The 16447-nt window shown below is 41.5% G+C and overlaps 1 protein-coding gene across 1 annotated transcript; it reads right to left on the minus strand.

Annotated features, from left to right (window-relative positions):
- Window positions 1–986: 986 nt before the first annotated feature.
- znf219 (zinc finger protein 219) lies at window positions 987–16207 on the minus strand. Its single transcript, XM_052600875.1, has 5 exons — window positions 16021–16207; window positions 9990–10080; window positions 7828–9886; window positions 7277–7420; window positions 987–6493 (listed from the first exon to the last, which is right to left on the minus strand). The coding sequence occupies exons 3-5, from the start codon at window positions 9881–9883 to the stop codon at window positions 5361–5363; spliced, it is 3333 nt and encodes a 1110-aa protein (XP_052456835.1). The 5' UTR covers window positions 9884–9886; window positions 9990–10080; window positions 16021–16207; the 3' UTR covers window positions 987–5360.
- Between the last annotated feature and the right edge of the window lie 240 nt (window positions 16208–16447).

Genomic DNA, 16447 nt, shown 5'->3' on the forward strand with positions numbered 1-16447 from the left:
AGCAACGACTCGCTCCGAGCGGGGCTCGAACCCGGGCCTCTGGCATTAGAGGGGACGCACTAACAAGGAGGCAGAGCTCGCGCTCTTCTGGCAGAAGTGCCTTAGGACCCATATAAGGAAATTCCGCTCCATCTAACGTCACACAGAGCCATACTCGAAAAAAACTTTCCGAAACTTGTGACAAACCGGAAGGAGTATTTTGGGAACAAAAATACTCCTTCAAACGTAAAACTTAATTTTTGAAACTTTGTCCATGTTTAGCATGGGAATCTAACTCTTTAATAGTGTAAAAAACTCAGTATGCATGAAATAGCATTTCACCCCCCCCTTTAAAGTTGGCGGTTATTAAGCCTCTTATTAAGAAACCACAACTATATCCTAGTGAACTGGCAAATTACAAACCTATTTCAAATATTCAATTTATGTCAAAATTTTGTTGTGTCTCCTCAATTGTGCTCCTTCCTGCAAAAAAAATAAAAATAAAATAAAATAAAAAAAAACACTACACTTGTTAAAATTACAAATACCTGCTTCTTGAGTCAGACCAAGACTGTGTCTCATTGCTAGTTTTACTTGATCTTAGTGCTGCGTTCGACACCATAGATCATGACATACTCATAGATCGATGACAAAACTATACAGGCATTCAAGGGCAGGCTCTAAGATGGTTTAGATCCTACCGGTCCGTTCGCTACCACTTTGTTATTTTTAAAAAAGGAGTCATCTCAATAATCACCAGTAAAGAATGGAGTGCCACAAGGATCTGTCCTAGGTTGTCTGCTATTTTCAACATGCATGTTTCCTCTTGGTAATATTATTAGAAAATACAAGATTAGTTTCCACTGTTATGCTGATGATACTCAACTATATATCTCAACAAGACCAAATGAAACAGACTATGTTAATAATGCAAAAGATTGGATAACCAATAATTTTATCCTATTAAATTCTGATAAAACAGAGATATTACTTATTGGACCAAAAACAAAATCACCTTGGAAAACAATTTGCAACTAGACAGATGTTACCTCCTCTACAGTGAAAAATCTGTCTGTTATATCAGACAGCAACTTGTCTTATGAAAACCATATTTCCCATGTTACAAAAAAAAAAACACAAAAAAACATTATTCCATCTCAGAAACATTGCCAAGCTATGAATCATGTTACCTGTTATTGTCCTGCAACTAACCTGTAAGGCCCTTAAAGCTGCGGTAGGGAACTTTTGACGCTCTAGCGGTTAATAAACAGAACTGCTTGCGTCTTGTGGAAGAACATCGTAGCCGGAACTACTTCTCTCTGTTTATGTCTATGAAGAATCACAAAGGTACTGGGTTAATCCGCCGCGGTATCCTCGAAGCAATCTAAAATAGTCTGAATATAAACACTTATTATAGGTGCACCCTTGTGATTCAGGACAAGCCAAAAACACGGTTTGGAAAATGGATTCATGGTGTACTCGCTTATTATATACATGTTTCTACATTTTGGACACAAACAAAGTTACGGACCGCAGCTCTGATTGGTTGTTTTTTACCGTGAGCGATGGAGTTTCTGCAAATGGCAATAGGAGCACTGGGAGGAGCCAGAGGAGCTTGATTTTTTTCACAGATTATCTGTCTCATATTCTACTGTCAGGACATAATGACAGGTTTAATAAATATGTAAAAAATATTTTTTTACAAAAGTTCCCTACAGCACCTTTAAAGGTTTAGCTCCTGTGTATCTAACTAGTCTTCTACCAGTATTTTACTCTACAATCCATCACGATACATAAGGTCACAAAACGCTGGACTTTGGGTAGTTCCTAGGATAGCAAAGTCAACTAAAGGAATTGAAGCTTTTTCACATTTGGATCCCAAACTCTGGAATAGCCTTCCTGATAATGTTCGGGGTTCAGTTTAAATTTTGATCAAAAACACATCTCTTTCACCAAGCATTCGAATAATGCATCTCATAATTTTCGACTGCAACTGATAAGCTACTACAAAATACATTGTAGAAACTTATTTTTTTGTAAAACAATTTGTATCGTGAAAATCGCTATACAAAAAAATAACTTGAAGGTGAAGTTGAACAAACAATATTATCCTAATTTTTTTTTTCCTACCCAAGTAAGGGTGCATTTTGAACAAACAAGTAGAACCACCCTACAACAGACCGTATTGGAAGTCCAATGCTTTTAATGCTACACTATTTACAAAGTCAACCTTAATGTGACTCTGCATGTAAAACTGGGGTAGGAGTATTTTAATGTCACAAAAATTACACCCTTCACCTCCCATGTGAATATATCAGTGTGATGACCATTTATCCCCGAGCACATGCTTTACTAAAACATGAACACACACACACACATACATACATAAAACATAGCATGGACTGTAATGCAATGCAAAACATCTTTCGGCAAGCAAAACATGTTTTTTTTTGTTGAATTTTATTGAATCTTTTCTACTGTTTTTTTTTTTTTTTCTTTTTTTTTTCAATCCACAATTTCATATTAGTCACTACTATGTTAGATCAGCTTCCTCTGCCACCAACAGCAGTCAGCTACTGAAAAGACCAAACCCAGACCTTCTCTCCACCTCCCCCCTCTCACTGGTTAATATTAATGAATTCACACACTTCTGGTGGAATAAAAAGGAAAAAAAGGTGCATGTTAAAAGTAGTGAATTTCTGAGCAGCGCATCACTGTTTGGGAATACTTTATGCTTATTTCACAGTGTCTGTATATCATCACAAAATATACATTTTTAAGACATCAATGCACACACACACAAACACACAAAACAATACTATTGCCCTGATCCCTATACACAGTTAGGCCGTCCTAAAAGAGCCACATCATTGCTGAAGCAGATGTTTGGCTGCGCAGGGAGCGATGGAGAGCAGGTATCATGGTTTGATCTCTTGTTAGAAACACAACATCTCTATTTCTATCTGTACAACATTCAAAACACACATTTTGTTCATGTTTTTTTTTTTTTTTTTTTTTTTGCTTTTTTTTTCTTCAATGAGACAAAAAAGAACAATGATAATAATTATAAGCAGAAGAGCTGGAATTCATCTCATCGGCATCAAATTGTAGAAATTAAAGTAACTTCTGAAAAGGCCTCGGAGCTAGATAGTACTTAACTTTCAGTGGTGCATATGATAAAGGGAAGGGGAAACAGGAGATGGAATGAAGAATGATGGAATGACACTCATTATATGGAATGGAAATGTCCCCTACAATACAGAGGATCAGATAGAGATGTACAGAGCAGTTTAACAAAGAATACAAAGTGAAACAGTTGGGGCTAAGTGCTTTTGGTGAGCTTACAAAATACTTGAGGAAGTGCTCAGGACAGAAGGCACAGTGGCTTGACTGTTATCTCAAAGGAACACCACATCAGGGGTTAACCGAAAACGTAAGATACTCTACACATGAAACAAGGACACGATAACGCACGTATTAAGGCCAGCCTCTGTCAATCACCAGACAAAGGTACCGCCTCCTCTCTGTCTAACGATAAAAATGAGATGACCCGATGAAAATGATTTCACAGAGATGGACGAGGAAACTAGATCATTATTTGTAAGATGTGCTAATTTCACATCAAAAATGCGACACGATTACATCAAATCAAATTTGGCAAGCAGATCAGTCAGACTGACAGTGCTGATACTGGGACATGTCTTGGACACGTTTCTGCATCAGCTTATACATATATATTAGCAATCACTGAAGTTTCAAGATCATCAGGCAAGCTTTAACATTGATTGTGTGTCTAAATGATTGATTTGTTGATTTATAGATATGTAAAAACACAGTTTAAGGGAACGTGAATTGAATCTGCAGCATTATGAAAAATAAATGGTTTGTGGAAAAAAAACATATTAAAGTTTGGTCTGCATTTAAAGGCAAAACAAAAGTGAGTTAAGGGGAAAATAAACTTTGCACAGTGCTCTAAAAACATTCTGAAGCAGTCTTATTTTATAATTATTATAAAACTTATACCCATATCTGTTTCCATTAACACTTCTTAAAAGGAAAACAACATATTTTTTGTCCTCTTTTGTGATCTCTTATCTTTACAAAAGCTACATATGTTCTACTGGGATGTCTGAATTTGTTAGTGTGTGTTATTTACTTATTTTTACTTTTTCCAGTTTTTGATGTAAAAAAAAAAAGAAATGTTTTCTGAATGTTTAGAGACCCACTTTCCACCCTCTCTAGGGTGGTTTGAGAATCTGAGATATCACAGGAATATTTAGGATATATTGCAGAGCCTCCATTTTCTAGATTGCGATTCATTTTGAACCCTGATATTTGAAATATTTCCAAAGTAACAGTGGTCTGGATTCCACACGGAAATCCTGTTGGTGTCTGTAATGTAAACACTTCCATAGGGCCCTTGTCAAACGGCCAGCTGTTCCCACATGTGGTGCTCTGGGCTCATTCATTGTTTCATTCACAGCTGACATAGTCACACAAACTGCCACCATATTGTCACAGAACTCTACGCTCTAGCACAACTACACATATATACTGTTTATATTCACTGTAACTATATTCCTGTGTTACTGAATCTGCTAAAAACCTTTTACATCAACAGGCACTGAAAGAAATAGCATATAGAAGAGGCAGAATCTCTGTTTGATATAATATCTGAAGAAGACCCGTCTGAGCAGACTGGCAGTGTGTGGATATCTGGTAATATACTCTTTACTCTGTCCTGTTCTGTTAGAGGTGATTCACAAGTACCGTTCAGTTATCACAGCATTCTGTTCAGAGTCTGGCAGGTGCATGGTAAGAAGTGTGCCCACTCCTTTGGTTTGCTGAAGACGTGCAGGCAGATCAAGTTCACGTGGAAGTAGGATGTCCGTGTCTCTCAGTATTAATACTGTATATCGTAGCGATTAAGAACAGTGTCTCTTTTTTGCTTTTCCAGCTCCCCAGATTGACATTCCAGATCCCCGTTGAGATGAAAGCAAGATTCACAGGAGCAAGGAAATTGTAAATAATATACAACTTGGCATGAATTGCGTTCACTGACAAGAAGACAGGAACAAGAGAACAGTGTTCAAGAAGGCCCCGAAACAGGCAGGCTTGGACTAGCATACAATACTGGATATCTCTGTGTGTGTGAAGAGGTAATCGATCACTAACCAAGGAGGGCTCGGGGGATATATTAAGCGGAAAGTCTGATTTAAATAATTTTGCAGGTTATTTGTTTACTGACACTGTACAGTATGTTAGCATAGCGACTGGTCTGCCCTTGGTTTGAATAATACGAGGGACCCTGGACAACTGTACTTCAAAAATGTTTGTCTCCTGCTGCTATGTCCAAACTCATCCAGGGTTCTTGTCTGATGTTATTTCCCCAAGACACCTTCCTCCTCCTTGGGCAGATCCTCAGCAGCGAGGTCTGATGAAACAGACCTAGCCCTTCTACTGTGATTCTGGGGTACACTTCCAAAGCTGCCATTTGCTTCCAGGTCATCATCCTCCTCATCGACTTCCTCATCTTCCTTGTCCAGCTCCTCTCTCATTTTAAGTCCCTTCTCACAGACATGTCCCACAGTTCCAGGGGTCAGTTCAAAACTGTCCTCTGTGTCCCTGTTCTCTGGGCTGACTCCATTCTCAGCTCTTGTCTTTGACGAGACCCAATCCTCAGGAGATGCTACTCCGTCCTCTGCACCGAGGAACTTCCACAGAGCCAGTGGATCGCGGTCTGACCCGGCCAAAGTTTGTCTTGTAGAATGATTGGCGGATGAGAGAGAGGCTCCTCTCTTGCGACGAGACTTGCTGGTGTGATTAACCTGAAGGTGCATGGCCATAAGCTCAACAGAAGAGGTCCGGAAGGGACAGAAGACACATTGACTGAGGACGTCGTTCCCTCCTTTAAAGACACCTGATGGTCCACCGACAGAGCTACTCACTCCCCCTTCATCTTGTAAAGGGCGGCGGGAAAGGTCCAGAGGTTCAAAGCTTCCGTCCTGGGACCCACTGGACTGCATCCCGCCCTGGTAACCATTTGCTGACATCATGCGGCTTGTAGTAAGGGGTTTCCGTCGAGACACTTTGGGCATTTTTGGAGGTGGCACCTCTCCAATCCAACTTGGTTCTAGACCGCCGGCAAATAGTGTACCCATCATCCCAGAAAGACTGAGATACTGACTCTCCACATCTCCCTCTCTGTGACGTCCAGATGCAGTAGTGCCCTCCTTCTTCTCTGGCGGGCTTGCAGCCCATGACTGACTGTGCCTTGAAGAAGGAGCCCCTCCAGGAACCCTCCCAAAAGAAGACTGGGACATGGAGGAGTGACGGCGCTTTTTCACACCTTCATGAGGACAGCCAATCAGAGAGGGGAGGCTCGGTGATGGGGAATTTGTAGTGGCTGCCATTGCGTTCCTTTGCTCACGATGATGACGCTGAAGGTGGTACTTGAGAGAGCCAGACTGGGTGCCAGCATAATCACAGTGTGGGCATTTGTATGGTCTCTCACCTAAAACAAGGAATAAAGCACCCTTGTTAAGTAGATTGAAAACTAAAATGTGATTTTAATAACAGAAATGTGGCTAATAATAACAATGCTTCATAAGGGAGGCTGTTGTGGTTAACAAGCAAGTAATTGTTTGTGTGGAATGACTATATGCAATTACACACAGTAATAGATAGAGGGCAGTGCCTGTCATCATATGCAACATCAGGTGTAGTCCCCAGTGCATTACTGTTAAATTAGGACATTCCATCTCTCATCAACCGTGAAAGCACTCCCTTTTTTTTTCCTTTTTTTTTGGTATAAGACATTTTGTGGGTGAAACTGATAGCAAATGGTTTCAATCAAGCTAAATCAGGGAAATGATCATGCAGGGGTTTACAATTCTGTGAGATTTCTGAAAATGCTTTATCTAAATGGAGACATAATGTAAGACATCCAATTAGAATAAAATAGCACAAGTGCTCAAGATTTGAACATTAAATAAAAAGGTATTTTCCGATCTGAGCTTGTTGTCTATACAGTATATGTTACAAGTGTAATGCACACAACATATCAAACTAAAATTAGGAATATGAAGGATTATGCACCTTTTTACTACCATTGTTATACAGTAGGATCAATATAAAATAATTTTACTTTAGATTATGTAATCTAATATTATGAATCTTATAGGTTTACTGAAATATTATTATTTCCAAATGGCTCGTGGGACCCGCTTGTGTACACTCTGGTGAGCACATGCCATTGGGTTGAGAATCACATTTCCACTATTCATGTTGGCCTTACCTGTGTGTACACGGAGGTGCACTTTAAGGTGATGGGAAGACCGGAAGGCTTTACCACAGTAGGGGCAATCCTTTATCCCTGTTCCTCGAACACGCTCTCTTGAAGATGAAGTGGAAGAGGATGACCCCCTTAGACCATTCTGACCTTGAGATGAGATAGCATTTAATGAATAAAAGCAATTGCTTTGAAATATAATCTGAGCCTACACTGTTTCTAAGAACAATCGTGCCTTCCTGAAATACAGGAAGGAAATGTTCCAAAACTAGTATCAGTGAAATATATATATATATTTCACTGATATTTCACTGACTATATATACATATATATATATATATATATATATATATATATATATATATATATGTATATATATATATATATATATATATATATATATATATATATATATATATATATATATATATATATATATATATATAAACAATCTGTTTCCTGCATTGTCATAGCATAGAGTATGAAAGGATTGTAACAGATAAGATATATAGTACTGATAAAGTCAGCTGTTTTTGATTATGCTGGTTGATCCTTACCAGAAAGATGTGATATAACAGAATGGAAGCTCCCAGCTGCCCCAACACCTGATGGTAATTGCTTTCCCTCTTGCCTTCCTTCATTGTCACTAGCTCTTTGTCCTCCTACTACTCCGCCTGTTGCCTGAGCACCACTCACACTGTTTATAATGTCCTCATCTCTGGACATGCCCCCTCTGGCATTTTGACCTTTCTGTGGTTTCTGGACATGGACACGGGAATGGGCAACCACCTGCTGAAGGCTTCTGAACAGCTTGCCGCAATCTGGACACTCCCAAGGTTGACTAGATCCGTCTAGCTCCTCTCTAGAACCCATTCCACCTAGGTAGGCCCTCAACTGTTTGGCTTCCCCAGCAACTGTGCCTCGTGAGGAAGGAAGCTCATGGTGTGAATGGGATCGCTGCTGCTGTTGCTGTTGGTTGTGCTGTGCTGCTACCAGACTGCGAGCAACCAGCTGCCACATGGCTGCCTTGTCCTCTCCATCTGCTGTGTTACCTCCCCGTCCTCCACCATTACCCATTTCTGCAACCTGTGCCACTGCCTGAAGGCGCTCCATGCAACTTCCATTGCTGTTGTCTTTGGGTAAGCCCAAATAACCCAATATAGAGGATTTGCTTGAGCCTGCACTGGCATCTGACCTCTCGGTGCGACTTCCTGAACCACCACCACTGGTCATACTGCGAGCCAGGAGCAAATTAGAATACAGGGCCCCCAACACTTGTGTGCTTGCAGGACCTTTGGATTGCTCATTTCCAGCTGGCCCCAGATTTCCCAATCCAGCTTTGAGGCCCAGCTTGTTGAGATGCACCTTCATATGGTTCTTTAGAAACCAAGGTTCCTTGAAGCCACGACCACACACCTGGCACTTGTGATCCAATGAGTCCTTGTGCTTACGCATGTGCCCCTTCAAAAACCAGGACTGAGTAAAACGCTGCCCACACGTCTCGCATCGGAAAGCTGGAACAACTGGTATTTGTGAGGGAGGAGTCTCTGTTGGTGTTGTTATAGGGGGAGAAGGGAAAACCGTTTCAGTGGCAGGATCCTCAGGTGGGTGGCTCTCCTGCAGATGGGCAGCCAGGCTTTCCTCCTGACTGGCTGAGAAGGGACACATTGTACATTTGTAGGGGTTGTGGAGGATCCGCACATGACGAGCCAACTCTGAAGCTGTACGGAACTTACCCTTACAGGCATGACACCGGAAGGACGAAGCAGCTGTGGGTGGTGTGTTGTCTTCCAAGTGGGCTTGGCTGAGTGGAGAGAAGGAGGTTGAGATTGGTGCTTCCTCTGTTAGAGGTGGAGTCAGGGCAGTGTTTTCTTCAAAAAGGAACTGAGGGCTGCTTGCAGTTTGAAGAGGTTCCTCTGGAACCATGTCTTCATCTATACTCTTTTGTAATGACCCAGATAATGGACTCAGTTTCAGACCAGGCTCTCTGTTGTTGAGATTTTGGAGTACACTGTTGCCCACATGGTTCTGCTGCAGTTTGGCATGTGTGGTCCGGTAGGGAGCTGAAGCTCGACGCTCCCTGTCTAAACTGTGTGCTCGAGCATGCAGGGACAAAATACTCTGGAAGCGGAACCTCTTTCCACACACATGGCACGGGAACCTTAGGCCAGGCCCAGAGCTTGTCCCTCCAGGGAAAGCCATGCCATCATTGTTAAAAAGCTGAAGATCCAACTCATCATCACAGGTGGTACTTTGACCAGAGGAGATTGCCTGTTCCAGAGCTCCAAAACCAGGAAAAGGTGCTAATGGTGTTGCTGGAGGACTGGTGTCTGATGAAGGACTGCCAAGCTCCAATTCACTAGGAAACAGCGCCACCGCTGGGGTGGGTGATGGGGGCGTTGACAGCTCCTCATCCTCCTCCTCATCTTGGAGGCTGGCCTCTGGAAGGGGGCATGGTGATACTGGAGCATAGAGTTCAGTTTGAGGGCTAGAAGGGGTTGATTGAGGACTTTGGGGTAGGAATTGGGGACTGTGGTCCAGAGACGGCATAGAGGAAGGAGACAATGCAGGCTCACAGGAAAGAGCCAGCATAATCTCTGGTGGGGATTCCATACTCTGAGCGAGAAAAGATAGACAATTGTGATTAGATCTATAAAGATAGATAGATAGATAGATAGATAGATAGATAGATAGATAGATAGATAGATAGATCACTCACTGTTTATGTGTCTATGCCATGCTTCACTTCCTTGAATTAAAGAGGGTGCATTCTGATTATGGCAATCTGCCTGACCACCTCCAACAGTCTCCTGTCAAGTAAAACACAGAATAAAAAAAATAGTGTACACACATTTGTTCCTATGTACGGGTCTAAGGGCAGAGCAGGACATGGACTGTCCCAAACAGGATGGGCGTGAGATGTTTGGACTTCCCCACACACCCTTCCTGCCAATACACTTACAGTAGCTGCTTAAATCAGAACAAAAATACATACATACACCTTACAATCCATACACACAGATACAACTTCTCTCACCCCATCAATCCCTCATTACCTAAGCAACTCGCGCACACTAACACACAGTGCACTGACAGAAGTGAACAATTACATAAAGCCACACATGCATACATTGCATAAGTCTGCAGGAGACAGGCCCAGACACAATTTAAAGAGAGAGAGAGAGAGCGAGAGAGAGAGAGAGAGAGATAAACACCTGTTTATTTCATAAATAAGAGAAAATGAATTTCATTTATGATTACAGAAAGACAATCTGCTAAACATCTGTGATGGCGTCTGTATGCCTGGATATGTGTCACTACGCTTATGTTTGTGTGGGTGTTTTTTTTTTTTTTTTCTTTCTTTTCAGTATTTACCTCTGTGAACAGACTGAACTGTATGTCTGTTTCTGAGTATGGGTTCATGTAAACAATCAAGCGTTTATTTGTGCATTAGTGTGTGTGTGTGTGTGTGTGTGTGTCTGTGACTGTGTGTGAAAGTATGTGTATCTGTGACATAAGACTTGGATGAAATGGTGGCTAACTGAGCCAGTTGTCAATTTTAGCTCAGCCGTGACTCACAACGATATCACACTATATCAGTCATACTGCCCCCCCCCCCTTGTCTTTCTTTCTTTCTTTCTTTCTTTCTTTCTTTCTTTCTTTCTTTCTTTCTTTCTTTCTTTCTTTCTTTCTTTCTTTCTCTTAATCCCCCCATCATTGTCCTTTTTCCCTTCCTTCTGCCTTTTCACTTCCATAGATTGTGATTCCACCCCCTGTACTTCTTTCTCTTTTCACCCTCATTCCTTTCTCCCTCTGTTCCTGACTGATTTTCTTTCATTCTATCATTCTCTCTCTCTGTCTCTCTGCAGCGGTGCCAGTTGGCACGGTGCCAGGGAATGCTGATATCAGCTGGTAGATTGGGGCCTGCCAACATGGCGAAGAGAAAAGAAAAGAGAGGAGAGAGACAGACAGGCAATATAGAGAAGGATGGGGGTGTTAGTGAAGAAAAAACTAATGAAGAACACAAATACATTCTGAATGAGCATATTTGATGAGTAAATCTGTCGAGAAAGGGGACAGAGTGTTCTGCTCTGCATTGGAGGATCTTGTGGTCTGTTTGGTCTGCTGGCATTATTATCATATGAATATCGTCATGGCAATGCACTGTTCCGCCTTGACAGACACGTTCATGTCTGACCAACCCTGTCACGCCAATAAAGCTTCTCCAAATTTGGATAGATGGAGAGAGTGATAAGGTGCTAGACAGAGGGGGGAGGGGAGAGATGAAGGCAGGAGAGCGATAAAGCAGCATGCACAAATAATGCACACACACATACACACACACACACACACATACACTCAATATGGCACCTAGTCACTAGATGATTCATGCATGCTAAACACCTTTGTCTGAATGGCCACATGCTACACTCCCTGTACAAACACAAACGCAAATACACACTTGCACATTTTGTGCCTTCTTGGGGTACATGCAACGGCTATTTAACTTACTGCTTTGTATGCACTGAAATGAATATCGTATAAACAGAAAATGAGAAAAGATAAATAGTCTGCTGTCGTTTGAAAGAAGTACATGTAACGTAGCTGCTATTAAAATGATTTGATGCATGTCTGTTTTTGGACCTTTGCTAATTAGAAATGTCAAAAAAGTCAAAAGTCAACATTAAGTAATAAATGCATCCCATGGAGATAAATTGTGTTGAGAAAAAAAAAATCAATCAATCTGTAGAAATCTGATTGAAGTCAACTGATTATTTCGTTATCTAGGTATCACTAATTAGTTTTATTGAATGTTTACTACTGAAGTACCAGTATTTTAAATAGGGTCGCTTTTCACAAGAACACGTTTACAGTGCGCACAACTTTACTCTCCCTGAAAAACCACTCGTGAAACGACTGAACAAGCACTTGAGTCATCTTTGATAAAACAGATATTTTTCTCTCAGCAGTTCGTATTCTTTAGCCTCGAGCACCTGAAATAACGTCTCCTGCGTTCGGTGCGAGGACACACTGGGTCTCCAACAGTGAAGCCATGTAACATATCTAAAGACTAAGAAGAGATCATTCGTACGTACTGAAAGACTCGAGGCTCGTGGCCTTGAAAATATAACATGAGTGGCTTTATCGCAGACTGTTCTTTGATGTGGAGAGAGCGAGAGAAAGAGAGCGATATCTTTAAATCGTGAGAAAGACTAAGATAAAAAAACGATTGCTCAGTATGTGATGTGTGTGAGGCTTGAACTGCACTTTACCTCTCTTGTATCTCTGAGTAGGATTTCTAAGGTCAGTGTGTGTATGATTCTGGATTGTTGCAGTCATACAACAAATCCCCAAAGACAAAATTCATTTCCTGTTTCTAACCTTGGCCTGAACTTTATCTCTCACAGAACCCAGCTCCCACACACAGCGACTCAAGCGTGTGCAAAGTTCTCCTTCCCTTCAATGTCCTCATTAGGTTGAAATTCCAAGTCATCCTAAACCTTCACCTGATCTCCTCGATTTATACTACTCTGAGAGACTTGCGGATAGTTTGAAGGTTCAGTTCAAAGATGCTGAAAAGAGAAGTTCAAAACGTCACAATCTTAACAGAGCGTGAAACAGAGATATCGGCATTGAAATGTTCCTACACTAAGGTACAAATAAATCGAATTATTCTCAACAACTGCAGTTTTCCGGTTCACCGTCAAGTTTACAGCACAGAGAGCTCTTGTTGAATTCTTGTTAAGTCATCATTTACTCACCCTTAAGTTGATTCTAACCTGAATTTCATTCTTCTGTGTTAAGCACATTTTGAAAAGTGCTGGAAACCAAACAGTGGATGCTCTGAATGATTCCCTTATCAAGGAAAAAATATAATTAAATAGAATACTATGGAAGTCAATAGGAGGCCATCAGCTGTTTGGCTATCAGCATTCTTCAGAATATCTTATTTTGTTCCAAAAAAGAAAGGAACTCATTCAGGTTTGGAACAAGTTGAAGGAGAGTGGCACAATATTATATTTTTTATTTGTTTATACATGGTATACAAAGCCATTCCAGGTGATTCAATAACGGTAAATGCAGGTGTGAACAGGATCCAAGACATGTTTGATTTGATAACTTCAACCACGTTTGAACACACTACATTTGTGGTTTGAACATTAATGCTCCTGGATGACAGTGATTTAACCCTTCCGAAAACCCAAACGCATTTGCTTTAGATTTCGAAGACATGTCTGGCATCATCTGTAGGCAGTGACAGATAATTTGATTATATATATATATATATATATATATATTAAAATGACAAAGTAGCCTTTTTTCTTCCCTTTTTCCCCAATTTTATTAACTTGCAAAAAGAGCCTTACGTATATGTGTTGTAACTGTGTAATTAATGATTTGACCTGTCAAAACCAATGCTGGATCACCTGAGACCGATAATAACAGAAGGAAACCGAGTCAGTGTGGACATCAAGAGAGTATGAGCTCAGATTCAGGTGGTTGATCTAAAGAAGTCATCAGTTTCAATCAGAATTAGTTTGCTTTTGTTTCACACCGAACAGCGCACCTCTGACCTCCACCAATGGAACGAGTTGTAAGGTGTTTGCAGTGTGCAACAAGTGCACAAAAGTTTAGCTTCAGGCATCTGAGAGGAGCTCAAACAGACACATATCTACTGAATTTGACAATGCTTTCGTAAAAAAAAAAAAAAAAATGTCAAGTCATAAAAGTATGAGATTTATTGACATCACAAATATTATACATTGAGACTAAATTAACATAATTCTGTTTCACCATTGAAAAGCAGTGGTCAAACCTGGTAAAACTGCATGCAGGTGGCATATTCTTATGATGCATAACACACAGACATGTTTGTCAGTCACCAAACGCACAAATATTCGAACTGACAACCTGTTGTTCCTTTCATAAAACAAGTACATAAAAATGTTTTCATTATTTGCGAGCATGTGATTTTGATCTGCATAATATTTAAGGTAAATCCCAGTTCCCTAAATTCAAATTATTGGATATACTATGTTGCTTATTTTGTCATTCATGTTTGTGCATTGAGACCTCAAACCAAGCCGAAAATCTACGGATGATTGGGTCAGAATCTGAGCCCCTGCAACAGCTGATCCAGATGTGCAGGTCATGGAGCTGAGCAGGAGCACATCTGGGTTTAAGAGGTGTTAACAGGGCACTGTTCTGTGCTGCTCTGCGCTCTTTATCCGTCAAAATGGCACGTCAGTTCAGGGGGCAGGTCTCAGTCCGTCACCCCTCATGCGAGCAATGCCCCAAATCTGTGCCAGCGTTAAATAATGGAAAGCAATGCCACCTCATATGATTTTCATTTAGATATATTTATATGCCTAAAGTTTCTCGGCGGATGTATTTGCAGGACATCAGTTGACCCTGTCGTGTGTCGAGAGGAAGTTCCTCGCGTGATGTGCGTCAGTAACGCGCAACCATTTTCAGTCGCCTTCTCTCTCGCGGCCATCTCAATTAAAAAGGCACATTAATGAAATAAATAAATGCTCACAAACAAACGCTATCACGACGCGTCCTCTCGCGGACACAAACATTCGCGCACGAGCATAAAATCGCGATTTACAGAAGCAAACGGCATCGTTTTCCCAAACGGAGGCAGAAATGCAGCTTTTGGGACGGGATGTTGTGCGCTCCATTTTCTTCCTGATTTTCTTTCAACAAAAGATAAAGGGAGGGGGAAAGGACACGCGATCAGGGCGCAGCTGAAGAGTGCCATCGCGGGGTTTCGTCTTGAAATCCGCTGCCAATCTCGCCGCTATCGTGACAAAACAGCGTCGAGCGATGCGTGAAACTTTACGTGTTTAGGGCCGTCGGTAAAACTGGAATCTGCGGGTTTTGCGCTAGAGTTTAAACAGCGATTACGAGCGCGCATCTGTGAGGACAGAGCGCGTGCAGTCCTAAGAGTTATTATATTAACACGCACGGAGAGCTTTCACGTGATTTTCGAGGTTATTAATAAGCTGCTTTTCAGCTGCTAAAAAAAATGTCCGATCTGTATCGACCTACAAGAGTAAATTCAAACATGTGAACCAGAACAAACTAAAGCTTCTCATAAAGTATAAACTTTGCGATGTTGCAGCAGTGGAGAAATGAACGGTTGCTTCTCGCATAAAAAATAAAAAAATAAAATAAAAACCTTCAAACAAAGTTCACACGTCTTCAGTCATCCTGTTCTCCTCAGTTCGGGACACTTTTTGTCCACACTCGAAGCTGTGGAAATATTCAAGGGCCTTAAATAACTAAAGTTGCATTTCCATGCCCGAGTCTCGCATCTCTTTCAGGACACACACGCACGCGCGCGCGCGCGCTCACGCACACACACACACACCGGCAACATACACGGCACGAGACAAAAGTGAAGAAGTGTGTATGTGTGAGAACACGTATGATGCGCGCTAACAGAGACACACGAGAGCCAGTGTCCCGGTGCATGTAGCCTGCGTGAAAAATAACGCGACGCCTATTCCGTATCCATGGCTCTGCATTACCCGGATCAGAGCCCCCAAAAAAGTCGTCGTCGGATATTTGTTGTTTATGAAGGCGACAACAGTCGCTTTTAAAACGTCTAAAACTGTCCGTGCGCGCACACGTTACAGTCGCGAGCAATGTGCATCAGTAAAATCGTTCAAAAAGCTTAGATTAGGTCAGTTATTTGAGATGAATCGGGTATTTGTGCTGAAAGTAAGGCTGAATGTACTTACGGGAGAGGCGGCGAGGAGATTAATGACAACACACGTCATGATTACGTTTCACTTGAATTAAATACATTACGAGTTAGGGAAAAAAATGGAAATCAGGGGTAGTTGTGTACAAGCATACGCCGATGCCCCCTCCCTCCTGCCCTCTCTATCTTCTCCTCCTCCTCTCTTTCCTCACACGTCTCTCTCTTTCTCTCTCTCTCTTTTCTCAAAGATCCATTTATTGTGCGCTCGTGAGTGAGTGAATGAGAGAGAGAGAGGCGGAGGCTGTAGGTTGCAAATGTAATTATAATCTCGCGGAGGCACCATTTTAAAGCGATCTGTAGATTGGCGGGATGGACTTTTGACACGGCGCGCGCTTACAAATCGCGTGCGAGTCTCTCGCGGGGCTCAGAGTTGCACCTAACGTCTTCTGAAGATCGTGAACGTT

This window comes from Carassius gibelio, chromosome A7, assembly GCF_023724105.1.
Source record: "Carassius gibelio isolate Cgi1373 ecotype wild population from Czech Republic chromosome A7, carGib1.2-hapl.c, whole genome shotgun sequence".
Lineage (NCBI taxonomy): Eukaryota > Metazoa > Chordata > Actinopteri > Cypriniformes > Cyprinidae > Carassius > Carassius gibelio.